The following is a 25,301-nucleotide window of genomic DNA, read 5'->3' as shown; positions in this document are numbered from 1 at the left end:
TTTCTACTAGAAGTGACAGAGATAACCAAAAGCAATCCATATACATTACTCTGGACAAAGGACAAAAATGAAAGCTAAATCTACACTGTTCTCCACAGCCAAGGAAATCATCTTTCACTACCATAATATGTCACCAAAGCCACTTGCATAAATTGCCTTCCTTTTTTAAGCAACATCTTTTTTTGTAAACATAATCTGGGATTTTAGTCAACATTCCCTACCTGAAGTACACCTCCCTGAGTATAACAGACTTAACTCATAGCTTCTTTCGAATACACACTTGGGAGTAAATGCATAAATGAGGTCCTCTACCTATAAGAATAATAATTTCCAAAATAGGTGCATCTATTTTGCATAAAATATAGATAAAATTCAATACTTACCTCTCCTTGGCCCGGCCCAGTTAACTGCACAGGTTTCCAAGTTGGTTCACCTTGTTTACGGAGTTGAGGATTTCCACTGTTTAAGGCTTCCTTGTTGACACTTAGGATAATAAACAACAGGATTACAATTCAATTCCTAGCAGACATCCCATGGCAGCAGTCTTAAAGTACAGCATGAAATACAGCCTAACAAGCCAAATCAAAGAATTCTAGCAAATTACATAAATACTTCCAGATCTTATTCAATTCCCAAAACAATTTTTTTGTGCTTACCTAATTAATAGTATTATCAAGAACTGACATGTTTGACTGGATTACTAGAGGCCTGTCCCCGATAATCACTGGGTATATTCCACTATGACATATGTTTAAGAATAGTAGCAGCAGAATTAGCTCAAGAAAACAAATGGATTTGATGATAAGGGAAAACGCCACATCCCCAAATCCTTAGAATTAGTCTTAGAAGAGACCTTTTATTCTAATCATTATAAAATACCTGATAAGTAGCTATCAAGTAATATAGATCCCATTACTTTGTTTAATACTGAGATGGTTACTATTAGCTAGCAGATTTTCTTTCTGAAACCTCTCTGCAGCTTTCATCTACTATCGTAGTTTTAAAACTTTGTTATTCAGAACAAAATCAATACTAGCAGGATAACAAATTGTTATCAAGTTAAAGGAGGTGTGCCATACAGAGGTGTTACCTTGTGAAAACTTAACTTTGCTTGAATAACCACAAAATGTGACTACTTTATCATTAAATTCTGTGTAGAAATGGGTATGTGATGAAAATCTGAATAGAACCCAGGGCTTTCATGGCCCCAATTACCTATATTAATTCAGTACCATGATTCTTAAAATTTATCAACAACATATTGCTAATCTCTCCTTAGCAGAACTATAAGCTCATTGAGAATCATATATTACCTTCTAGCATAGTGCTGGGTTTAAAGTAGACAATAACTTATAATATAAGTTGGCTTGTAATTGCTCTATCATTCAAAATCTTCCATTTAGTTTTTACAAATGAAGACCTAGGGGCTGTAAGAGGTTATCTTGTCCTTTGCCCTATGCATTGAATCTTAAAACAAGCCTAAATAGATGGCAATCTTTGCTAGCTAAAGGCTTCTCAGAGATCTCCCATTTTGACCAATGTATGATTAAGCCTAGCAATCCTAGGCTATGCTATCCTAAAAGATTTCCTTTTATTAAAATCTCTTGCCACAGTTGAGCCTATTGGCCTTTGCTTTGTTCTAAAAAGAGGGAAACAATTAACAGGACCTTTGATAGCACTTGACAACCCTAGTCAACTTTTAAACTCACAGCATTTTCTTTAGATTTCTCCATGATTTCTTTTTTTGTTCTCCTTCATTAACCAGATGAAGACCACTATGCACTTATCTATGGATGGCATAGAAAGAATACTAACGTTACTTCCTAATCATGAAACTCAACAGTGATTCCTAATCATGAAACTCAAGTTCTATTCCCAACTATTTCTCAGTATGTGACCTTGAACAAGTCATTTCACCTCTGTAGGCCTCAGTGATCTCATCTATAATATGTGGAAATGGGACAAAATAATTGAGAAACACCAACATTTACGATTCTATAAAATGCAACAAGAGAAGATTTGAAGTATGAATGTTACTTAAGCTTTCACATAAACAACCTAATATATAATCATCTTGAAGATAAGTAGATCTTAATGAGGTAAAGCAAACTAGATCGAGTAGCCCTAAGATTATTTATCTTGGAAAATGATAAAAGGAGTTTACAAGAATTCACAAGAATGATTAATGTTTTTGAAATCTATAAGTAAGCCTTCTACAGAACACATTCATGGATCCAACAGCTACACACACACTCCTTACATCACTAAACTTAATCAGAATGACAGGAAATAATATTTTTAACACTCTGATGGGCTTATATATGCTACACAAGGTCTTTGAACTTTGGGGCAATCTCTAGGTTAATGGGCAAGTATAGGACCTCACGCTGTCATTTAGTTCAACTGCATTTCATAATACCATACAAAAATCCCTGATGGAAAAATATCAATGATCTCTTTCTTGTATTTACAAAGGATCTATAAAGTCTGTACATAATTTTAAAGACTGAAAGATTAAAAGCTCAAACTACGATGAGAGAAAAGGTTATTTTCACAGCAAATGTGAAATTTAATTTTTTTATCCCTAAGATATATACCCTCCTTTTACTTAAACATTGACATTCTCCCACAAGAACTGAAAGAATCCACTATATACAAAGACTTAATACAAATTTCTTAAATTTTATAATCTTTGTTTTCATGATCCATCTAAAAAGTGCTTTTCCATGGTGACCACTAGTTAAGAAAACTTAAAAGTATAAAGAACTTCCACTTATATGAGCCATCTATTTAAGTAGTCAAACTCTTAGAAAGTAGAATGGTAGTTGCCAGGAGCCTGGAGAAAGGGGAAAGGAGAGTAGCTGTTTGATGGGTAATAAGAGTTTCTTTTACAATTACGAAAAAGTTCTAGAGATCCACTGCACAGCAATGTGCATATAGTTAACACCATGGTCCTATACAATTAAGAACGGTTAAGATGATAAATTGTATTCTTGTGTTTTTTACCACACAAAGAAAGTATGAAGTACTTAATGAAGACCATAAATAGGCTAATCGCTGGGACAAAGTACATTAACTTTAAAGCCTGACACTAACAAGATTGGACTTGCCACACCTGAGAGATCTAGGGCAACCAGCATTTGCTGAATGCCTACTGGGTTTACAGGCACTGTACTGCCCTTCACAAATGCTTTCTCACTTAATGAGGAGGAACCAAAAAACTCTATCTGTGCTTAGTCAAAGATTTCTATGGTATAATTTTATTCAATTTCAGGTAGCTGCTAGAGTCAACAATTAGGGAATTTTTTTTTTTACACAGAGAAAATGGCTAATTTCAGTAGCACCCATACAAATAGTTGAGATAGATTAAGACACCTTAATAAAATTCTCCAAAAAGTTTCCCATTTATACATAAAATAAATAAGCATTTCACTTACAGGGAAATACTCATATTGTCCTTTGGCATAAAGAAAATAACCCTAGTAGTTCCATCTCTGGAAGGGTCATCAGATTTGTGGCTATAAGACTGAGCTGGTCTATGGTGTTCTCTTTTTGAAATACGATTATTAGAAACTTTAGAGGCTACATTCAGTTGGGTGCACATTCTGTCTGTCTTGGATAATTCCTTGGTAGTAGCAAATTGGCATGGGCCTCCTTTCCTTTCAAAGAACAAGGTGACAGGTCGGTCCTTCTGGGGTAGGTGAGCAGAAGGACTGTCTTTTGGAAGAAGAGCTGCATCTTTTACAGTTACTGATGGAGGCCCTACTACATTCGGTTCTTCCTTATTTGGGGTATTCAGAATGAGGAGAGAGGATGGCCTCTCTACTCTTTGCTCTGATGGATGGAAAGATGGTGCCAGGAAGGACTCCCCAGTTCTTGGCTTTTCAATTGTCTTGAAGGCTTTACGCTCCTTCTCTAAAATATCTGTTTGCTGACGTATCTGTTCCATCATCTCTCTTTCATTCTGTTGCTGCAACTGCTTTTGCCTTTCTTCCTTCTCAATGTTTAGCTTTTCTAACTTCTTCAGCACAGTATTAGAAGAGTCTGTATTCAAAGATGTAACAACTTGATTTTCTCCTGGGAAGTGGTACTTTCTGGCTTCCCTGTTGATATCCAAAGTGAGAGCTGAAAGTGTTTCTTCACTTTCTAATAGCTTGTTTCTCTGGATACTTGTATCTAGTTGGGAACTTGTTTTCAGTGGGTCTTGTTGAGGAATATAAAAAAATGTAGGCAAACTATTTGAAATATAGGGGTCTCTCAGCTGTGGCTTACAGGTAATTGATTCAGAACTGCAAACCAGTTTTTCCCTCATCGTCCCATTCTTCAAATACACTGAGTCAGAGGATGCCCCTTTTTCAATCAATGTATAGTTAGTCTCACTTGAGGCACTGAGGGCATTGTTCTGTGAATCAAATTTTGGACTGCTAGATATTTTAGGTGACTGAAACTGCAAGTCTCCTTCATCTAAAATTATGGACTCCAGTTTGCTCTTCTGGCTTTCCTCACAACTCAGAAGTTCTAAGCTTCCTTGAGAGCTTTCACTGTCAGGTGTACCCTGTAGAGACTGAAGGCCTTCAGGCATCAGTTCTGTAGACCATCTACGTTCCTCTGAAGGAGACACGCCACCAAGAGAACGAACTTTCAACAATTCTAAACTAAATATAGCTTGCTCTAGTTCTCTCATTCTCCGACTTTCTCTTTTGGCCCGACCTACTTTTTTTTGGTGGAGATCCTCCAAGGACTTAGGTCTCTCTCTTACAATCACTTCTTCCTGCAAGTCTACACCACTTTGGCTTCTGGCTCTCTCCTGTCGCTTGTTTGGGGACTCTTTCAAGCGGTCCATTGAAATTTCCTGGCTAATTCGATTACTCTCTATCACAGATTTACATTCCTCTATAGCTTTTACTCTGTTGTCAAAGGAACAATCCTCCCACTCTGAAGGGTCTGAACCCTGAATTTCCAGAGCTCCAGATGGCTCAGTATTTGCCAGTCCAAGTTCTAGTTTTGTTTCTTTCAGTCTTTGTTCTTTTAAAACTTTAAATCTATATAAAAACAGGGAAAAATGGGTTAGAGATATCTTCTAGTTACTACTGGAGAGAATACATTTTACTGAGAATTTAAGAAATAAATCGAGAGTTCCACATTTTTCTTCTTAAGCTAACTTGGGTACACATTTCATAATTCCATTTCTATGAGTGAGATGATATTTTATTAAGTGCATAATTTCTAATAGGGCATTCTAGTCAAAACTCTCATTTAAAAAATATCTTTAAGATAAACCTTAAAATGAAATTAAAGTTTCTAAAGGTAAAAACAACTGAATATTGCCAATTTTTAAAGACTAAGCCAAATGTAAAAGTTAACTCTTAGCAGTTATAACCATATGGACCATGTAGGTTTTCAATCCAATTTAATGCAATAAACATCTATTTAGCTTCTATTATAGACCACACAATGTGGGTTAAAACTGCTAGGAGTACCACAGCCTAGTGGAGAAGACAAAATTATATATAACCTATTCTAATACAAGTTAGGCAAGTGTTAGCACAGAGATATAAACAAAATACTTGGAAAGAGAAGGAGTAATTATCATAGCAACAAAGATTACCTTTGTCTTGCTCTGAATCCTCTACATATTGATTGCAAAAGGATGATTTTGTTCCTTTGTTCTTGATATCTCTTACTTTCCCTGTAGCCTTTCCATCTTGCCTGAATGTAGACAGCAGCCATATGTCTCCGCCTATAATGTTCCTTCCATCTCTGCTGGATGATGATGGTTGCAGTCCGGAGCTCCAAATACCGCTGCCTCTCCAAGTGAGCACGCCAGGAAGCCTGAAGAAGAGTGGCCGCACTAGCCATAACTAAAGCATCCTTCTGCACAGCTACATTTCTGACTTGCTTCTGATTTAGGTAATTCCTCCAGAATCGCTGTGGGGAAAACAATAAAAACTGCTGTCTTATCTTATACCATATTTTCACAGAAAAAAAAGAGTAAGTTTATTATGTCACAATTAAAGGTTAAGTGCCTAAAGAGTTAAATTCCGCATGATTAAAGTGGGGAAAAAAAGTTTTTCTTTTCCAGATATGCTTGGCTAAAACAACTCTTTTAGAAAATATAACCTCAATGAAGTTACATAGAACTTAAAATAATTTTAAAATTTTTGATGCTTTAACAAATTACATTATCTTTTCATGCCACAGTTTGCCAATATTAATGGGTTTAAGGCCAACATGCACACATTTCAAAGATTAAGATTCTAAAGATTTTCTTATATAAACAAAAAGGGGCCTATGGAGGAGAACGGTCATCACATATATCAATGAGGGAGAAAATAAAACAGAAAAATACAAAATAAGATTCCTATCATCCAAGATGAGTACAGAGCAATAACAATATAACTCTCAAATATTCTCAGGAAACTATCAAATAAAAATAACTATGTCAACAAAAATTAAGGCACATAACTCCTTTGCTCCAACCATACCTTATAAGACAATATAGCTATAAATTCAATTTAATTTAAATTCAACTCCATCAATATTTATCAGTAGTCTATTATTATAATAAGTAATCTGTTGGGTGCTATGAACCCAAATGAACAGGAGTGGCGCCTAGGTAGCTCAGTCGATAAAGCATCTGACTCTTGGTTTCAGCTCAGGTCATGATTTCATGGTCATGAGATCGAGCACTGTGTCAGGCTCCGCATTCAGCAGGGAGTCTGCTTGAGATTCTCTCTCTCCCTCTCCATTTGCCCCTCCCCCTGTCCATTCTCTCTCTCTCTCTCTCAAATAAATAAATAAACTTTTTAAAAAGATGAATAGGACACATTCTCATCTCTGAAGAAGTTTATATTCTTATTCAAATGTTTCACAGTAAAATTCTAGTTACTAAAATAAAGGCCACATAAAACTAGCAAATCTCATATGAGGAATCCTTTGCTTCCAACCTGGATAATGATGGATGCCTGTCTCAGATGGAGGAAATGCTGCCTACACAGAAGAACCCTGAACCAACGCTGCAACAATATGATTCTGCGGAGCACCTCTTGGTGAAGCAGATCTTGTAGGTGCTGTCGTTCCTGCTCCTTTAGGAACACCTACCAAAAAGGAGAAAGATGAGGAATACAGCTTAAGAAGAAATGAGAAATTTATTTCATGAATCATCCTTTCTGTGGTAAGCTTCTTTAAAGAAGAATACAATGGTAGACATGAAAAGCAGTACTGATAAATATTTCTATCCATTTATCCAAAGAAGTCATTCTCAAATTTAAAAAGAGACATTAAAATATAGAAGGGGAAATGGAAAAATGAACATGAATATAAAATTCTCAGTCTTAGAGATTGTGATGTATTATTCCCTTGGGAAATTTACCACCATCATGAGCCAATGTACTACTGGTAACATGTCATTTTTCCTATTTTCAAGGATGTTAGGGTGGGGGGGAAAAGTGGGAACCACAGATCTTCAAGTTTGATGATAATATGAATAAACCAATAATAAAAGTCTTTTTGAAACCCAGTATGCATCAAAGGTTTCTTGCTATCCAAGGCTATTAACCAGTTTATTTACTCTTCCATTCCATTAATAAATCTTTGGGGATATTGGGGAAAACAAATATAACTTAGACATAGACCCTCTGGAAATAGGATTTGCACTTTACCCTTAAGAGCAGGTAGATAGTGGGCACCTGGGTGGCTCAGTTGGTTAAGCGACTGCCTTCGGCTCAGGTCATGATCCTGGAGTCCCGGGATCGAGTCCCGCATCGGGCTCCCTGCTCAGCAGGGAGTCTGCTTCTCCCTCTGACCCTCCCCCCTCTCATGTGCTCTCTCTCTCTCTCATTCTCGCTCTCTCAAATGAATAAATAAATAAATAAAATCTTTAAAAAAAAAGAGCAGGTAGATAGAAACAATTATATATATTTAAGGTGTACAATGGGTTATCTTGATATATGTATCCACTGTGAAGTAATTATCACAAACTAATTAATGTATCCATCACCTCCCATGTCTGTCAAAAATTAAAAACTATTTTAAAAAAATAAGAGATCGATATTAGATATGCAAAAAGGAAAACAGTAAACTATAAGGGCAAAAGACAGAGGCCTCTACCTGAGCAAAACAAGGAGTTGGAAATAATAATAAATGTACATGTACATGGCAGCATACACAGGGGTCAACAGAACAATTAATCTTCATAAAGAAGATATTAAATGGTGTGCAGTCAGGACATGGAAGTTCTTGAAGAGAAAGATGTTTGAATTTAATGAGAAGGTTATCATGGGATTATTATTAAGCAGGAAGCCAACATAAAAGAAAGGTACTAAGATGATTTTGATGCTATGGGTAGAGTGAGTTAAATGGAATGACAAACAGACTGAAATCAGATGAGGGATCTGTTTACTGTAAGAGAAATACAAGTGAGAGCTAAGGAACAGACTAAAATGCAAGCAGTAGGAATAAAGAAAAAGGGAGAGATGAAAATCATTTGTGAGGGAAAAAAGAAACAGAACTTTGCAAAAGGATTAAAGTGAAGGGTAGTCCAAATATAATTACAGTTTTTAGCCTAAGAACCTAGAAGAAGGATGACAGAGAAAGAGTAGTTGATAAATTAAGGACAGTAGGGGAATCTGGATAAGGTCACTTCAAGCAAGTTGAGTTGAAAATTATGGTAGACTACCTGGGGAAGAGATTGTTTTTAAGCAGTTAAAACTACAGACAGAACTAGAGCATTGGCAAGAAGCTCTTTGGTTAATACTGACTATATTAAGTAAAAGTCTTGGCCTAATCAATTTCCTTATGATATCTGGTACACTAACTTTTTCATAAATGTTCTCATGATCGTCATTATTATTTAAATATAAAAATGCACTCAAATTTGATAAGGACTGTATATGTTATATTTACCATGGATTTTCCAACTTGATAATTATCTGAATTAAGATTTATTTTCCTGAAGAAATCTTGAATGTTAAATTTGGATGGAATAATATTTCGGGGAAGAAGTACGTGGAAGTGGCTCACAAAATCCTGAAAAATGAAAAGAAAAATGTTGTAAAATCACAAGAAAATTATATGTAAACATGGTCCTAAACTAGCTAATTGTCCTTTTATTGATCCTTTCCTAATCTTTTAGAGACTGAAACCAAGAAATTACTTAATTTAAAAAATTACAAAACAGTTAATTTGTAAAATGGGGGTGGGGGTAGAGAGAAGATAGTGAATTCTACATATTTTGTTATCAAAGGGGAATGGAAGAGGAAAAACGCAGAAACTAATGATCCCTTTTGAGAAAGCTATATTAACGACCAAGGAAAAAGTTATTTAATAACTGAAATTTTTAGCAGAAAAATATGCAAAGGTGTTACGGTATAACTGAGAATGAAGCTTTCCCTCCCAGAAACAGCAAAGAACTTGCTCAGCTGCTGAAAAGCTTCAACATAATTTCTATACCCATAGCAGCAATAGCTGATGAGAATAACTGTAAGCCTTGCTGGCAGCTTATGATGAAAGAAAATCTGGCTGAGATAACTTTACAGAAAACTAAATGGACTCTTTTGAACTAGACAGTTCTGACTGAACTCTTTCAATTACTGGAGTAATCAGTAGGAAGAACTACTGTGTTATGAGTAAACTTAGTATTAGCAAACATTCAGATCAAATGAGAATAGCCAGGAACTGGATTCTATCACACCACAGTTTAATAACTGCCATTCAATGGAAGTGAGTACTCTCTACCCCTCCTCAATTCTGTATACAAAAGATGGAATGCAAACGAAGAAATAGGAGAAATAAACAAGTGAGACCCAAATAAAAAATAAGCACGACACAGGAATAACTTACTTAAGTGTATATACATTTAAATATCACTATAAAAGTATAACCTGGAAAGAATATTTGCAGCTGTATCCGGATTGGCGAATTCGAACTGTCTCCAGCATCCCAGTGTACCGAAGCTGTCGAAGTACCAAGGCATCATTGAATCTTAACGGCAGCTAAAACAAAGCAAATGGAAAAAAATTAACCCAGACTAAGAGATCCCCAAATTAATGTTTCTCCTATAAGTATGGTTAGCTTTTGAATGTCTAAAAATTGACTGGAGATTGTCTGGTTAAGACACAGCTGAGGTGACGGGAAAATCTTACCTCCCCAGCTGGTAGCTTCAGAATAGGTCTAACTGCCTGACCCTAGGGAAAAAGGAGAAACCAAGCTTCCAGGCTGCTCTAGTTGCAGAGGGAGAGGACCTTCAAAGCTAAAAAGAAATGTAGTTGCCCAGAGGAGGAGGCCACATAGTCTAGCCACTAAAGAAATCTATAACCTACTTATATGTAGTCAATAGTGTCTGTATTTTTGTTTTTAATTAAGATTTTCTCTATAATCTCACTCAGAAACCACCTACCCCACTCACTCTACCAGTTGCCTTGGTTAACTGAGAGCTGACAGATTCTTCTTTCAATGACTAGTACAAGTTTAAGAGTAGTTTATTTCCCGTGGCACCTGGGGAGCTCAGTTGGTTAAGCATCTGACTCTTGGTTTTGGCTCAAGTCCATGATCTCAGGGTCATGAGACCAAGCCCCGCCTCCAGCTCTGCCCTCAGCAGGGAGATGGGTTGAGATTCTCTTTCTCCCCCTCTGCCCCTCACCCCCCCCACTCTCTCTCTTGCTCTCAAATAAATATATCTTTAAAAAAAAAAATAAAAGAGTAGCTTATTTCCCTAAATGCTTTTTGCTGATGATACTGGTAGGACACACTGAAAAACAAAAAATTGCTATAGTTCCTGAGAACTGATCTCCTCACTGCTTAGGCACTGATGAGGAAGAAGCTAATGGGAGGTAGTCATTCATCACCAGTCACAACACCCTGTCACTTGTAGGTATCTCAGTAGGCATGTTTTTAGCTATTCCAAAGATTTATTTGGGGCTTCTGAGATTTCTTCCTATTCTATAAATACTATTTTTAATGACCCCCTAAGGCAATCCCAAACATTTTCCTGCAGAGAGATGGGACATACCAACTATCAAGGAAAAAAAATCAAATGGGCAACTTATGTTAAATAGTAATAGCAGTCAGGGCACCTGGGTGGCTCAGTCAGTTAAGCATCTGCCTTTGGCTCAGGTCATGATCCCAGGGTCCTGGGATTGAGCCCCACATTGGGGTCCCTGCTCAGCGGAGAGCCTGCTTCTCCCTCTCCCTCTGCCCCTCCTTGTGTTCTCTCTCTCTCAAATAAATAAAATCTTTAAGAAATAAAAATAAAAAAATAGTAATAATAGCAGTCAATGTTTATTTAGTACTTATTCTATGCCCTGAAATACACTTCACTAATTAAACTCTCTGTATAACAAGGTCTCAATGAATAGGACTCAAACTTCTATTTAACTGTAAATAAAAAGTTTTCCTTTTTTGTTACTCTAAAAGAATAGCTAGCAAAATACTAAACAATTAGTTCGGGGCCAGGAACATTCTAAGTACTTTGCAGGTATTGACCCATGTATACTACCAACACACTATTAGGCTGGTCCTATAATTATAGTATATTCTTACAAAGATGAAAACATAAAAGCCACAGAAACGGTAAGTTCACAAAGTTTGTAAACTGCAGAGTTGAAGACTGCTTCCTAAAAATTAAGAAAGCTGGATCTAATTCACACTATATATTTACAGTACCAGAGAACTATACATTTTAGCTATTCAGGCTGGGAACTATTTTTTCCTAGGATGAACATAAAGAAATATGACAAATGTTTATACTTATTAGATATATTTTGCAAAACTCTAATTAGGAGACCTATCATAGAAAACAGGAAGGAATCAAGAATGTCCACAGCACCTTCCTTATTTAGCAGAGATAAAAAGCTCTAAACATAAAAAATGCTAAGCAAATTCTTTAAGAATGACAGCCTACATGCAAATAAGATTAAATCTCAGGGTAACAAAAGTTGCATAAACTCTTTTTTATGATGGAATTTCATAACATATTTGTTTCTCAGATTCTTAGGAAACACTAAATCAAGCCCATTTAAATACCAAAAAGGCAGGTAAGTACAGAAATAGAAGGATATCTACAGAAAATACAGAACACTGTTTTCCTTAAAAAGATTATAAACGCTCTTCCCCTCTACTTACTCTCCTTAAAAAAAATGTAAAGCCTGATTTGAAGTAAGTGGAGCTAGAAGCTCTCATTTAAAGGACATTTTTACCTTTTCAGCATTAGAACGAATGCATTTTACAAAATAGGGTTCTGCTTGATCAAGAGTCTCCATCAGCTTGCTTAACGAGGCCTGCAATACAGAGCAATATAATTAGCATTTTCTCCCATTCTAAACTGGCAGAAAACAATTTATAAATACAAACAATAATGTTGGCAAACTATGCTGAAACAATGGTATACACAGAAATAGCTTTCTTTCTCAAAAGCAAGTTATGTATATTCCCATACTGATTAAATTAAGGAGAAGGATGGTAGTTTAATCTTAAAGCTGATAGTTTGGCAACAGTATATACTGCAGATATATTAAAGAATAACGTCTAGAATAAATTTTTCACTTTTCTTCACATTTCATGAAACAATTTACTCAAACTCATGCGTTCCTAGAACAACTTTGAAAATTTCCTGTAGGGTATCCACTAGCTAGTAGTCCCCCACTTTCAGTGTTCATGCTAGTGATGTCCCCCTCTTTCATTCCTGATACTGATAATTTGTACTTTACCTCTTTTTTTTCTGATTAGCTAGAGGTTTATAATTTTTTTTATCTTTTCAAAGAACCAACTTTTTGGTTTCATTGATTTTTCTCTATTATTTTTGTTTTCGATTTCATTGATCTCTGCTTTTATCTTTATCATTTCATTCTATTTGCTTGCTTTGGAATTAGTATGTTTTTCTTTTGCTAGTTTCCTAAGATAGAAGCTTACGTTTTTGATTTGAGGCCTTTTTCCTTTCATTAAAAGCATTTAGTGTTATCAATGAACCTTGGAAAACTGCTTTAGCTACACTGCACAAACTTTGATATTTTACTTTCATTTAAAATATTTTTAAAATCTTCCTTCCTCTTTGACTCATGCATTATTTAGATGTCTGCTTTTTATTTTCCAAATATCTGGGGATTGTTATCTTTTCTTTATTGATTTCTGGTTTAATTCTATTTTATGGTCAGATAACATATTTTGTTTTTTAGTATTCTATTTATCTATTGGCTTCTCTGTTACATTTCTTTGTAGTATTTTTTAGTGGCTGCTCTACAGATTATAATATGCAAACTTGTCACAGTCTACTCAGAGTTAATATTTTGTGACTTCCAGTAAAACTTAGAAGCCTTATAACCATATAGACTCCTATTATTATTGTCATATATATTACAGCAACATATAATTTTTTTACTTTTAAGTGTTCTTGTCAGAAATGTTTATTGTATTATAAAATACATAAAATAAAATGCTTAAATCACAAGTACACAGTTTGATGAATTTTCCCAAAAGGAACACACTCTTGTAACCAAAGCCCAACTCAATAAAATATTACCAGAACCTCAGAAGCCCATCTTTACCCCATCCCACTGAATTTAGCAAGGTTACTGTACATAAGTTACCCACCGCCACACCTGAATCAAGGGTAACAATTACCCTGACTTCTAAGATGGTAAGTTAATTTTGCCTGTTCTATGACTTCATATAAAACCAAAGATATACTATATACTAGTTTGTATATACATATACCATTTGATTTTTTTTCCTTGATAGTTGCTTAAAGGCAGGTTTTGTTTATAGTATCAATTTTCTGCTGCCTGTCTCCTCACACTGAAAACAATGAATTACTCTTTGGGATATCCACTACCTACACATAAAAGGATGAAAAAGAAAGGCAGCTGACTTTTTCCACCCCTGTTACTTCTCTTCAAAATGACCACTATAATATGGCTTTTAAGTCATATGTATCATCTTCCATTCAGGTATCTTGCAGATCACCTTGACTTTTCAATGCCAATCTGAATGAAACAGATTCCTCTAAAAAACCTTTTTATATAAAAAGGTAAAGTAAGAAATAACCTGAAACTGGGCACTGATGCTGGGAGGTTTTTTCTTCTTGTGCAAATGAAGAAGAGACTTGGTGATGCGATCCTGTAGCGTCAGTCTTGTCAAATGCTTTAAAGAATTTACCTCCAGCAAGTGCTGAAAAGAAGGGAGAAAAATCAAATTCCTCACATAAATTAATCAAAAAACAGGAAAAACAAAATTACAAGCCAGTTTTCATTATCACCTATGTATAATGACTGTGGTGAATATGAGAGATTGGATATTCAACATCCATCCTACCCCTCCTGCTTTCCAGCAGAAGCTTTCCAGCTAAAAAGAAAACTGCATTTCTCAAACTCTTGCATTTGGGTTCCAGATGCAATTTAAGTTTATCATTTAAAATCCCACACGTGAAGCTAGGAAGGTATAACTGAAGCAGAGACTTTGACTACTAGGTTCTGTTTCTTCTGACGAGCACGCACATCAAAGTACTTTAGCTTTTTGTGATCCCAATGTCCAGGTACTACCTTTATGAGTTGAGAGGCAGAGTACACGGAATTTGTGTTGTCACTGAAACTCTAATAAACGCACTTTAGCCCTGGAGCCAATAGTTGTAGCAGCTCTTTTCTGATTCCTGGATCATACCATGGATAGTATGTGCCTGAACGCAGCAGCTAGAATGGAAGTTTCCTGCTTTCCTAGCTGATTACAGCTGGGGTCAGTTCTGCACTGCTCTTTTAATACTCTGAAACTCTAAGACTTCTAATGATTTTGTAAGTGCCTCTTTGAATTAAGTCCTTTTCTACTTAAAAATATCCACAGTTATTACTGTTATCTGTAACTGAATCCTGACTCACAGAGACAGTAAATTAAATTCAATCCTAGGGCTATAGGATGTAAGCCAGAAATGTATACAGAAAATGAAAACAAAACATCAACCCTATCAACCATGATCCTGATATACTAATTACTAATCTTAATAATAAGACTGGAGTTATACATAAAGCACTTAAAGAATACAAAATAGGATATTAATAAAGTATTTGAGAGCTTTTGTAGCCAATCACAATTTTTAAAACCATACCATATTTATGGCAGTGAGTCTGTCCATGGAAAGAATATATCTACACATATGTAAACTATATAATGTTACTCAAAAAGTACTAAAAATTTTATTATATGAGAAGCACAGAATGGAGTTAAAAACATGACAAATTTAAGTCTTTTTAAAAAATATTAATTTTGACAATATAAACACTTAAAAATACAAACCTTCAAGTGATAAATACAATACATATTTTAATAAACGCAACCCAGTAAAATTTTTCCAACAATGACAAAGACTTACTATCTGTACATAAGAACTATAAAAATTCCTTTAAAAACTCATCCCACAATTAACAAATGAACAAAAGACCGGAAACAGGCAATTCTCAAAGTATAAATGACAAATAACATAATGACAATCATTCAACCTGACCACTTTCTCACACTATACTCAAAAATAAACTCAAATTGGAGTAAAGACCTAAATGTGAGACCTGAAACCATGAAAACTCTAGAAAAAAAACATAATCAGTAATCCCTTTGAACATCAGCCTTAGCAACATTTTTCTAGATATGTCTCCTTAGGCAAGGGAAACAAAAGCAAAAATAAACTACTGGGACTACATCAAAATAAAAGCTTTTGCACAGCAAGGGAAACCATCAACAAAATGAAAGGCAACAAAGTAAATGGGAGAAGATATCTGCAAATGATATATCCAATAAGGGGTTAATAAAAATGATGCAATTAAAAAATGGCAGAGAACCAAAGAGACATTTTCCAAAGAAGACACAGAGATGATCAACAGACACAAGAAAAAAATGTTCAACATCACTCATTATCAGGGAAATACAAATCAAAACCACAGTGAGATAGCACCTTATACCTATCAGAATGGCTAGCATCAGAAAGACAAGAAATAACAAGTGTTGGTGAGGATGTGGAGAAAAAGGAACCCTCATGCACTACTGGTGGAACCTAAACTGGTACAGCCACTATGAAAAATAGTATGCAGGTTCCTCAAAAAATTAAAAATAGAAATACCATATGATCCAATAATTCCACTACTGGGTATTTACCCAAAGAAAAAACACTAATTCAGAGAGATATACGCACCCCTATGTTTACTGCAACATTATTTACAACAGTCAAGATATGGAAGCAATCCAAGTATCAATTAACGAATGGATAAAGAAGAGGTGAGGTATATGTATTCAAACACACACATATACACAATAGGGCTATTACTCAGCCATAAAAAAGAATGAGATCTTGGCATTTGTGACAACACGGATAGATCAAGAGGATATTATGCTAAGTGAAATAAGACAGAGAAAGACAAATACCATATGATTTCACTTATAATGTGGAACCCAGAAAACAAAACAAATGAATAAACAGACTCAAACAGAAAAAAAAGTGTTAGCTGCTAGAGGGGAGGGGTGAAATAGATAAAGGGGATTAAGAAATACAAACTTCCAGTTATAAAATAAAAAAGTCACAGAGATGAAAAGTACAGCATAGGGAATATAGTCAGTAATATTGTAATAACATTGTTGCTGACAGGTGGTGAGCACTGAGAATCAATGAATCAACATGTTGTACACCTGAAACTAGTACAACACTGTATATTAATTATACATCAATAAAAATAAATAGAGAAATAGACAGGATTTCTGTGACTGATAATTGAATAGAATTTGTTACTTCAGGTGTAGCTAACATGAATATTTTTAAACCATATGAAGTTTTAAGAGAAGTATTCACTTGAGGAGAGTAAAAAGAATGGTACAAATAGCTAGACCCAGTGGTGGCATTCAAAATACTAAAAGGCTAATTAGGGAAAGAGTCCAAATGTCCATCAACCGATGAATGGATAAAGAAAATGTGAGAGAGATATATATGTGTATACACACACACACACACACACAGATATTACTCAGCCATCAAAAAGAATCTAGCCAATAGCAAGACATGGATAGAGCTAGAGTGTATTACGCTACACAAAATAAGTCAGTCAGAGAAAGACAAATACCATACAATTTACTCATATGTGTAACTTAAGAAACAAAACAGCATAGGGGAAGAAGAAAAATAGGTGGGGGGAGGCAAACCATAAGACACTATTAACTACAGAGAACTGAGGGTTGATGGAGGGAGGTGAGTGGGGGAGGGGCTAGATGGATGATGGGTATTAAGGAGGGCACTTGTGATAAGCACTGTTCTATGTAAGTGATGAATCACTACTTTCTACTCCTGAAACCAATATATTACACTACATGTTAACTAACTAGAATTTAAATAAAAACTTGAAACAAAAACAAAAGACTAAAGAGACAGTGAAGGAAAAAAGAAACACAAATCAAAAGATAAGATGTTTGATAAGGCAAGTGGTACCCTTTTTCTCTACATAAAATCTTTTCGTGATAAGAATATAATTACAGGGGCGCCTGGGTGGCTCAGTTGGTTAAGCGACTGCCTTCGGCTCAGGTCATGATCCTGGAGTCCTGGGATCGAGTCCCGCATCGGGCTCCCTGCTCGGCAGGGAGTCTGCTTCTCCCTCTGACCCTCATGATCTCTCTATCTCATTCTCTCTCTCAAATAAATAAATAAAATCTTAAAAAATATATATATATAATTACAAACCACTTAACATAAATTTTCTTTGTGCTTTGTGGTTTAAAACAATATTTACCACTACCAGAAACCACATAAGCAGTGCATTACATTTTCCTTAGAAGCCTAAGAGGCTTAAGTAGAAGAAATAATAACCTCATATTTTTTTGTTGTTGTTTTTTGAACTAGAGAATTGTGAGAATAAACAGCTCCTTCTCAGTTTTTTTTTTTTTTAATTTTGGAATTCATCAAAAAGGTGACAAGTGACAGGATTCCTTCTTTGGGACAGTACAAGAGAAAGAAACAGATTTTTCTTCCTTTAGTAAATTCAGTAAATATTTTTGGAATGCCATCTAAAAATCTACTATGTAGGGGCGCCTGGATGGCTCAGTCGGTTAAGCGACTGCCTTCGGCTCAGGTCATGATCCTGGAGTCCCGGGATTGAGTCCCGCATCGGGCTCCCTGCTCGGTGGGGGGTCTGCTTCTCCCTCTGACCCTCCTCCCTCTCATGCTCTCTCTATCTCATTCTCTCTCTCAAATAAATAAATAAAATCTTTAAAAAAATAAAAAATAAAAAATAAATTAAAAAATAAAAAAATAAAAATCTACTATGTAGATCACTGTAGGAAAATTATAGCCATGGGCCAAATCCTATCCACTGTTTTTATATGGTTTATATGGTTGAAAAAAGCATTAAAATAGTATTTAATGACATGTGAAAAATTATGTGAAATCCAAATTTCAATGTCTAAAAATAAAGTTTAGTGAAATACAGTCACACTTATTTAGTTACATATTGTCTATAGCTGCACTTGTGCTACAATAGCATAGCTAAGTAGTTAACAGAGACTATAGGCTTGAGAGCCTATCTGGACCTTTACAGAATCTTGTCTGACTAGTGCTAAATGATAATGAGTTAGATAAGCACTAATTAGAAATTATTTAAAATCAGGTAAAATTCAAAATTTGACCTTAACCTGGCTTAAGGATAAAAGAAAAAATCTTATGTAAAGATGCAATTACTCAACAAAAATTAACATTTATACTTCAGATGCTTTTCAAACACTAGAATATGAGATATATCACAAATATTTACCTGAACCATTAAACCATTTCCTAATATCCAGTGTTATTTCTAAAATGGATTTAACTAATTACACAAATTAATCCCCCTTTTGGGTACAAATAAGGTATTGCTTATCTTTGATTATTTATAAAGACTGTTTGCATGAGTAATAAAAAAATAATTATGGTGTAGGGCACCAACAGAAAAAAGTTTTTCATAATACTCACCTTTGGAAGGCCAGGCTTGGACTTGAAATTTTTGTTTCTCCTATACAGACAAATCATTACATTTGAAAAATTAGAAATTATTACAAAAAACTATTATACAGATGAACGATTTCCAGGTCTCTACTAAAATAGTAGATTTATATTCCCATTTCCAAGATATAGGTCCCCTATATGAAAACACTGACTCAACTAAGCAGGCACCTTTGGGAATGAAAAAAAGCAAGGAAAAGAGAAGAAGAAAAGAAATGCCTGCTCTGTAATACTGCTATAAACAGATTTAAGTCTGATAATCAGTAATGTAATGTTGTACATTCAAAACTAAAATGTTGTTTTCTTTTGACATTAATAAAGTTCTACTTTCTTATACCTATAGAAACTTTGTTTCTGTCATTTTAAGACTTTAAATAGAGGCCTAATTTCATGGATTTTTAAAATGTACTTATTAAAAAACTTAATGACTGTCCCCTTTTAGAAATTAAAAATTCTCGGGATGCCTGGGTGGCTCAGCCAGTTAAGCATCTGCCTTCAGCTCAGGTCATGGTCCCGAGGTCCTGGGATCGAGTCCCACATTGGGCTCCTTGCTCAGTGGGGAGTCTGCTTCTCCCCCTGCCTGCCACTCCCCGTTTGTGCTCTCTGACAAATAAATAAATAAAATCTTTAAAAAAAAAAAAAAAAATTAAAAATTCTCTTCTGTTCTTTTTTTTCTTATAATTCAGTATTATATTTACATCAAGATTTTTTTAATAGATAAAGAAAGAAAAGGAATAATGCCCAAGGCTTATGAACATGAGCTGGGGAGTCAGAAAGACCTGAGCTTGAATCTAAACTCTACCTAAATCTAAATCCTGCTAGGGTAGGATTTTTCTCTAAGTCTCAGTTTCATCAACGTGATAATGTAAAATAATGTAGAATATAATAATGTAAAATGAGGATGATAATACCATCAACCTCTTAAAAGTTATTGTGAGGATTAAATGAGTTAATTTACAATTCTGAAGTATAGCAAGACTTATATAAATTGAGCCCATCAGCACTGTTAAGCATTGACTTAGACAGGGATTAAAGAATCCAATTCAGTCATACATCTAGCTAGTGGCCCAACAATATGCTTTGAAATAGTGTCTGAAATATGTGGATACAGGGAACTAAGAACTTTTTACTGGTCCACCCTGCATAGTTATATCCATGCCTTCAAACCAGTCCTATAATCAGGTAATGAGGAAAGGCAGGCTGGATAAAGGTTATGTATCACTATATACGATCCCAGTCACCATTTTTTTTCCCCATGGTTCTTTCTAGTTTATTGTTTGGTAGAAAGACAGGCTCTTGAATGCTGTATAAACATCTTACAAAGTGCTTCTTCTAGATTACAAAAAGTCAAAGCAAATTTTCTTTGAGATGGGGGCCTTAAATCTGACATTCAAGTCACCGTAATAGAAACAGGAGCTGTTGTACCTAATATTCTGGAAGGCCCAGTCACCATTTTATACGGGATTTTACTGCCCAATTTGTTAGGACTGTCCAAATTAAAGGACATTTGCAGTTCAAGATTGGGAATCCTAAAAAGAGCTAAAAGTTTTTTCTCTATCTGGAGGTAGGGTCTGTCAAAGAGTAATAATCATCTCCATGAGTACATGCAACCATGATTCTCCCGATGAGATGAAAACAAACAAATCACCAGCTTCTTAATGCATGAGATTCACAGCTCTAAATACAACTTCTGATTCACTTGTTTCACTCAAAATTCTACTCATGAAAATGATTCACCATCACCCCTCTTCTTTTTCAGCCAGAAATTTTAAACCAGTCATAAAAAGCAATCCACATTTCTGATCAATACTAACATGAGAATTCCATGGGCTCTCTCCAAGAGTTTGCTGCTAGCTGAATTAGCAAATATCCCGTCTTTATCAAGCAAAGAGGTGCTACTTGATAGTCTGCTCTGACGAATCCCAGTTCTGCCATTCCACGCAATATCAAATGTATCTCTGCAAAAATCAAATACAGTACAATTTGCTTTAGTTAACTGAGACATATCTAACAATCTCCAAATTGTTTAAATAAGGAAAAAAGCTAAACCAGCAGAAAATTATATTATCACAGAGATTACCAATCAATTTGAACTAATCTTTTCCTTGTTCAGAACGAAGAATTTCTATGGATTCTGGTACATTCAAATACCAATGTGCACATATAATACAGCCACTATCTTTTTTTTTTTTAAGATTTTATTTATTTATTTGACAGAGAGAGACACAGCTAGAGAGGGACACAAGCAGGGGGAGTGGGAGAGGGAGAAGCAGGCTTCCCGCGGAGTAGGGAGCCTGATGCGGGGCTCGATCCCAGGACCCTGGGATCATGACCCGAGCCAAAGGCAGATGCTTAATGACTGAGCCACCCAGGTGCCCCTAATACAGCTAATATCTTTAAATCTATTAAATTATTTACAATCAGTAAATAATATAAAAGGTATTACATGTAATGTGATTGTTTTTGTCTTTGTTAGATATTAGAACTTCCAAATACTACTGAAGGAATTTACAATCCTAATAGGCTACCCCATTCTATGGAATATTTAATTTCTTCCTGGAAGGTCACACACTCGCTTACTACGTACGATGTATCCACCAAAGTTACTAAGCATCTTCTATGGGCTGAGCACTATTCTAGCCACTGGAGATAGAGGAGTGAACAAAACAGATAAAATTATCAGTGATTAAAATATGAAGAATTAATAGGGGGCTTTCCAGGTACAGATAGCAAATTGGCCACATATTTGGATTCCTCCAGAGACCTGTGAAAATTTAATAAAATAATTTTTAAGGGAATAAACAAAGAAAATATACTGAGAAAATAGTAACAGTTTTGAAATATGGAAAGCAGATGAATATAGAAACAACTTTTTTTTTTTAAAGATTTTATTTATTTGTCAGAGAGAGAGAGAGAGAGCACAAGCAGAGGGAGAAGCAGACTTCCTGTCGAGCAAGGAGCCTGATATGGGACCCATTCCCAGGACCCTGGGATCATGACCTGAGCTGAAGGCAGACCCTTAACCAACTGAGCCACCCAGCTGTCCCTATAGAAAGCAATCTTAAACTGGCTGTGGAAAAAGACTGAGAAGTATCCATATTTACAAAATTCCCAAAGGCTCCAGAGCTGGTGGTACCATGTACCTATGGAAGTGGTGGAAAAGATGGGTTAAGAACAAGAGCACTAAGTTGAAAGTCAGTTTAAAAGCAGTTAGAACTCCATGCAGCCTGATGACCATCCCTCCTTTATCTAAGCAAGAGGATGAAAGAGAAAGTCCATGGACTAGACAGCACCAGGCACAAATGGGGATGGGTATACTTTACAAAAGTCAAAGAAAATACTGAAAATATGGCAGCTGGGACTATATCCTCCAAGAAGAAAATTAAACTTTTGTGTGGAATTTGACCAGCCCAAGAGGAAAGACCCAAAGATATACTGATATGTTCTAGACACTGACAACACACCCAATTAATCAGATTCCAATTAGCTTTTTAGTGTTTCAATATGAATATGAACAGTTGACCAAGGTTCACTAGACATCTGAGGAAAGCCCCTAGCATGAAACAGAGACCAAAACAATCATGACATAAACAACTTGGAAGTAAAAAAAGATTTTTAAAGCTATCAGTAATATTTTTAGAGAAGAGAGAAAATATTGCATCTACAGAGTAAGATATTATGAAAAATTTCAAAATTGAGAAAACAAAGTAATGAAAAGCTCCTAAACATTAAAAATGTAACACCAATGAAAATGCAGAATATATCCACTCATTCAAAAATATTTACTGAGCACCAACTAGTACCAATTTTTTTCTATCATCTTCACATTACTTAGATTCAAATGGAAGAAAACAAACAATAAACACATAAGAAATACATTGTATGTTGGATAATAGGTGCTAAGGAGAAATTTTAAACATACAAGAAGAAGAATGCCAGGATGCTAGACTTTAACAGGGACGTCAGGAGAGGTCCCATGAATAAGACTCCATTTAAACAGAGATGTGAAGGAGATAAAAAAGCAAATCAAGCAGTTATCTGGAAAAAGAGCATTCTATTCAGAAAGAAGAGCAAACATAGAGCGGGAGGCAAGAATTTTGTTGATGAATATGAGATATATTAAATAAATCAGCAAGACTGGAGTGGAATAAACAGAGGAAAAATGGTAGACCAAGTCAGAGAGGGAGGAGGAAGCCATGTTACATATACCTTCTAGGAAATGTAAGAATTTTTGGCTTTCATTTTTTAAAGATTTTATTTATTTACTTGAGAGAGCGTGCATGAGAGAGAACATAAGCAGGGGCGGGGGGGGAGCAGAGGGAGAGAGAGAAGCAGGCTCCCTGCTGAACAAGGAGCCCATCACACCTGACACTGGGCTCCATCCCAGGACCCCCAGGATCATGACCTGAGCCAAAGGCAGACACCTAACCCACTGAGCCACCCAGGCACCCCAGAATCTTTGGCTTTTAAGGGAATGAGAAAAAATGACAAAGAAGGACTTTCAGGAAAACGCTAACATGATTCAGCTTTTTAATACTAAAATGCATTTTATATTATACATATTTATATATGACATTATATTAAAATAATGATCTGGTTGCTGTATTGAAAACTGTTTGGGGGGCCAAGGATAAAAGGGAGATTATTTTAGGAGGCTATTACAGTAATCCATACCAGGGCAACAGCAGTGGAAGGAATAAGAAATGGTGAGATTCTGGGTATCATTTTACAGTACAGCCAATGTAACTTGCTGATGGACCAAATGGGGAATGTATGAGAAAGCAGAAATTAAGGATGACTTCGAGATTTTTCACTAATAACAGATTTAAAGATGAGGAAGTAGGAGAGATTATTTCTTATAAATCAAAACAAAACAAGATGAAAAGTCATAATAAAATAGTTCAAGTAGACTCAAGACCCAACAAAAGAGTTTCTAGACAGATCCTACAAGATTCTGGTACTTAAGTATAGAGGAGAGATGTCACATACAAGGGCTCAAGAATCAGAAAAAGGGCATCTATAAAAAAAACCCAAACAACACATAATGCTTAATGACTAAAAATAAACTGGAAGATTTCCCACTAATATCAGGAATAAGACAAGGATGTGAGCTCTGGCCACTCTTATTCAACTCTACTGAAATTTCTACTGAAATTTTCAAGTAAGAAAAAAAAAAAAGATATCCAAATTGGAAAGAAAGAAGTAAATTTATACTTAGTCACATAAGACATGATCTTACATGGAATACTCAAAGGAATCCACTAAACGACTATTAGAACCAATGAATTAAGCAAGGTTTAAAAATTCAATTATATTTCTATATAATAGCAATGAACAATTGATTATAAAAGCAAAAAACTCACTCATAACAGCATGAAAATAATATTAATAATATTATTAATATAATAATAATACCAATCTCCTGGTTCACCTATTATTATATCTCTGGGATATGTACTTAGTAGTGGAACTGTTAGTTCAGTAGGAGTTTTATAAGATAATCCCAAATTGTTTTTCAAGGTAGTTGTACTAATGTACACAAACAGTGGCAATTGAAAGTTCCCTTTGCTTCATTCCTTGCCAGCACAACTGATTGTCAGACTTCTTAACTTTTGGTAATCTGGTGGTTATGAAATGGTATCTCATAATTTGCTTTTCCGTGCTTATTAAGGATGCTGAACAGTTTTTATATATTTTATGGCCATTCATGTATTTTGAAATGCTATTTGCCCATATCTCTTCTTTAAAAAGTATTCTTTATAAATTTTATGTACTGATCCCATTTCAGTTATATGTTCTGTATCCTGATTGTGGCATTAGTTACACAAATGTATAGATGGGGTACAATTGCAAAAATCTATATAGAGACACACCTGCAGATTTCTAAAAATGGTGAAAACTGTAGTCTAGTTAATATTAATGTGCTAATGTAAATTTCCTGCTTTTGATAATATACTATCATTATCACTATATAAGATGTCACTTAGGGAAGCTAAGTGAAGAGTAGATACATGGGACTCTATGAACTATTTTTTCCTTTGTACTACTTTTGAAACTTCCTGCTTTTGAAAAATGGAATGTAACCTTAAAATATTTTTCCGTTAGTTCTTTTTAAACTATGCTTTTTGGATAGCTGGGACAATATCTTTAAAATTTTATAGTAACTTCCTTCTGTCTTCCTGGTCAAGCTTTTAATTAAAAAGGACAGAAGATAATAATCAAACATGCAAAAATTTAATTACAAAAATTTTCATCAATATAAAAAAACAACCTAAGTAACCAGTAATTGGAAACAGGTGAAATAAATTATGTT

General features: G+C 35.1%; 1 protein-coding gene across 10 annotated transcripts in view; it reads right to left on the bottom strand.

Annotated features, from left to right (window-relative positions):
- Positions 1 to 25,301, bottom strand: part of MYO9A (myosin IXA) — a 269,890-nt gene that overhangs the window by 101,184 nt on the left and 143,405 nt on the right. For all 10 annotated transcript variants that reach the window (XM_064570198.1, XM_064570206.1, XM_064570197.1 and 7 more), the window contains 10 exons: positions 20,803 to 20,946; positions 18,959 to 18,998; positions 14,038 to 14,160; positions 12,195 to 12,275; positions 9,882 to 9,992; positions 8,905 to 9,027; positions 6,948 to 7,097; positions 5,609 to 5,928; positions 3,438 to 5,042; positions 384 to 483 (listed from right to left, as the gene is read on the bottom strand). In XM_064570198.1, coding sequence (XP_064426268.1) covers positions 384 to 483; positions 3,438 to 5,042; positions 5,609 to 5,928; positions 6,948 to 7,097; positions 8,905 to 9,027; positions 9,882 to 9,992; positions 12,195 to 12,275; positions 14,038 to 14,160; positions 18,959 to 18,998; positions 20,803 to 20,946 — 2,797 coding nt within the window. The remainder of the gene's footprint in view (positions 1 to 383; positions 484 to 3,437; positions 5,043 to 5,608; positions 5,929 to 6,947; positions 7,098 to 8,904; positions 9,028 to 9,881; positions 9,993 to 12,194; positions 12,276 to 14,037; positions 14,161 to 18,958; positions 18,999 to 20,802; positions 20,947 to 25,301) is intronic.

This window comes from Mirounga angustirostris, unplaced genomic scaffold (genome assembly GCF_029215605.1).
Source record: "Mirounga angustirostris isolate CCGP_5_RB_7025 unplaced genomic scaffold, mMirAng1.0.hap1 SCAF_9, whole genome shotgun sequence".
NCBI lineage: Eukaryota > Metazoa > Chordata > Mammalia > Carnivora > Phocidae > Mirounga > Mirounga angustirostris.
Note: the sequence above shows the minus strand (reverse complement) of the source record. Positions and strands in the feature narration are given on the sequence as shown.